The 377-nt window shown below is 38.5% G+C and overlaps 1 protein-coding gene across 1 annotated transcript in view; it reads left to right on the top strand.

Annotated features, from left to right (window-relative positions):
* The window catches only part of LOC124892240 (uncharacterized mitochondrial protein AtMg00860-like), a gene marked incomplete at its 3' end in the record, with an annotated part of 1,351 nt that extends 989 nt beyond the window's left edge, over nucleotides 1–362 (top strand). The window contains exon 2 of the mRNA XM_047403606.1: nucleotides 67–362. Within this exon, the coding sequence (XP_047259562.1) occupies nucleotides 67–362 (296 nt within the window). The remainder of the gene's footprint in view (nucleotides 1–66) is intronic.
* Nucleotides 363–377: the final 15 nt, after the last annotated feature.

Raw genomic sequence — 377 nt, forward strand, 5'->3', positions numbered from 1 at the left:
ATCATGTATATGACTTGAGGAAATTCTTTGAAAGATTGCGAAAGTATAATCTTAAGCTCAATCCAGCCAAGTGTGCATTTGGAGTTCCATTCGGAAAACTTTTGGGTTTCATAATTAGCCGCAGAGGCATTGAATTAGACCCCTCCAAGGTAAAATCCATTCGAGAATTGTCGCCTCCAAAGAATAAAACTGAGGTTATGAGTTTTCTTGGAAGGCTAAATTATATAAGCAGATTCATCGCTCAGCTCAGCACTACATGTGAACCAATATTTAAGTTGCTGAAAAAGGATGCTGCTATCCAATGGACAGACGAATGTCAAGAATCATTTGATAAGATTAAAGAATATTTGGCAAATCCTCCAGTACTGGTCCCACCG

Source organism: Capsicum annuum, unplaced genomic scaffold (assembly GCF_002878395.1).
Source record: "Capsicum annuum cultivar UCD-10X-F1 unplaced genomic scaffold, UCD10Xv1.1 ctg45204, whole genome shotgun sequence".
Taxonomy (NCBI): Eukaryota; Viridiplantae; Streptophyta; class Magnoliopsida; order Solanales; family Solanaceae; genus Capsicum; species Capsicum annuum.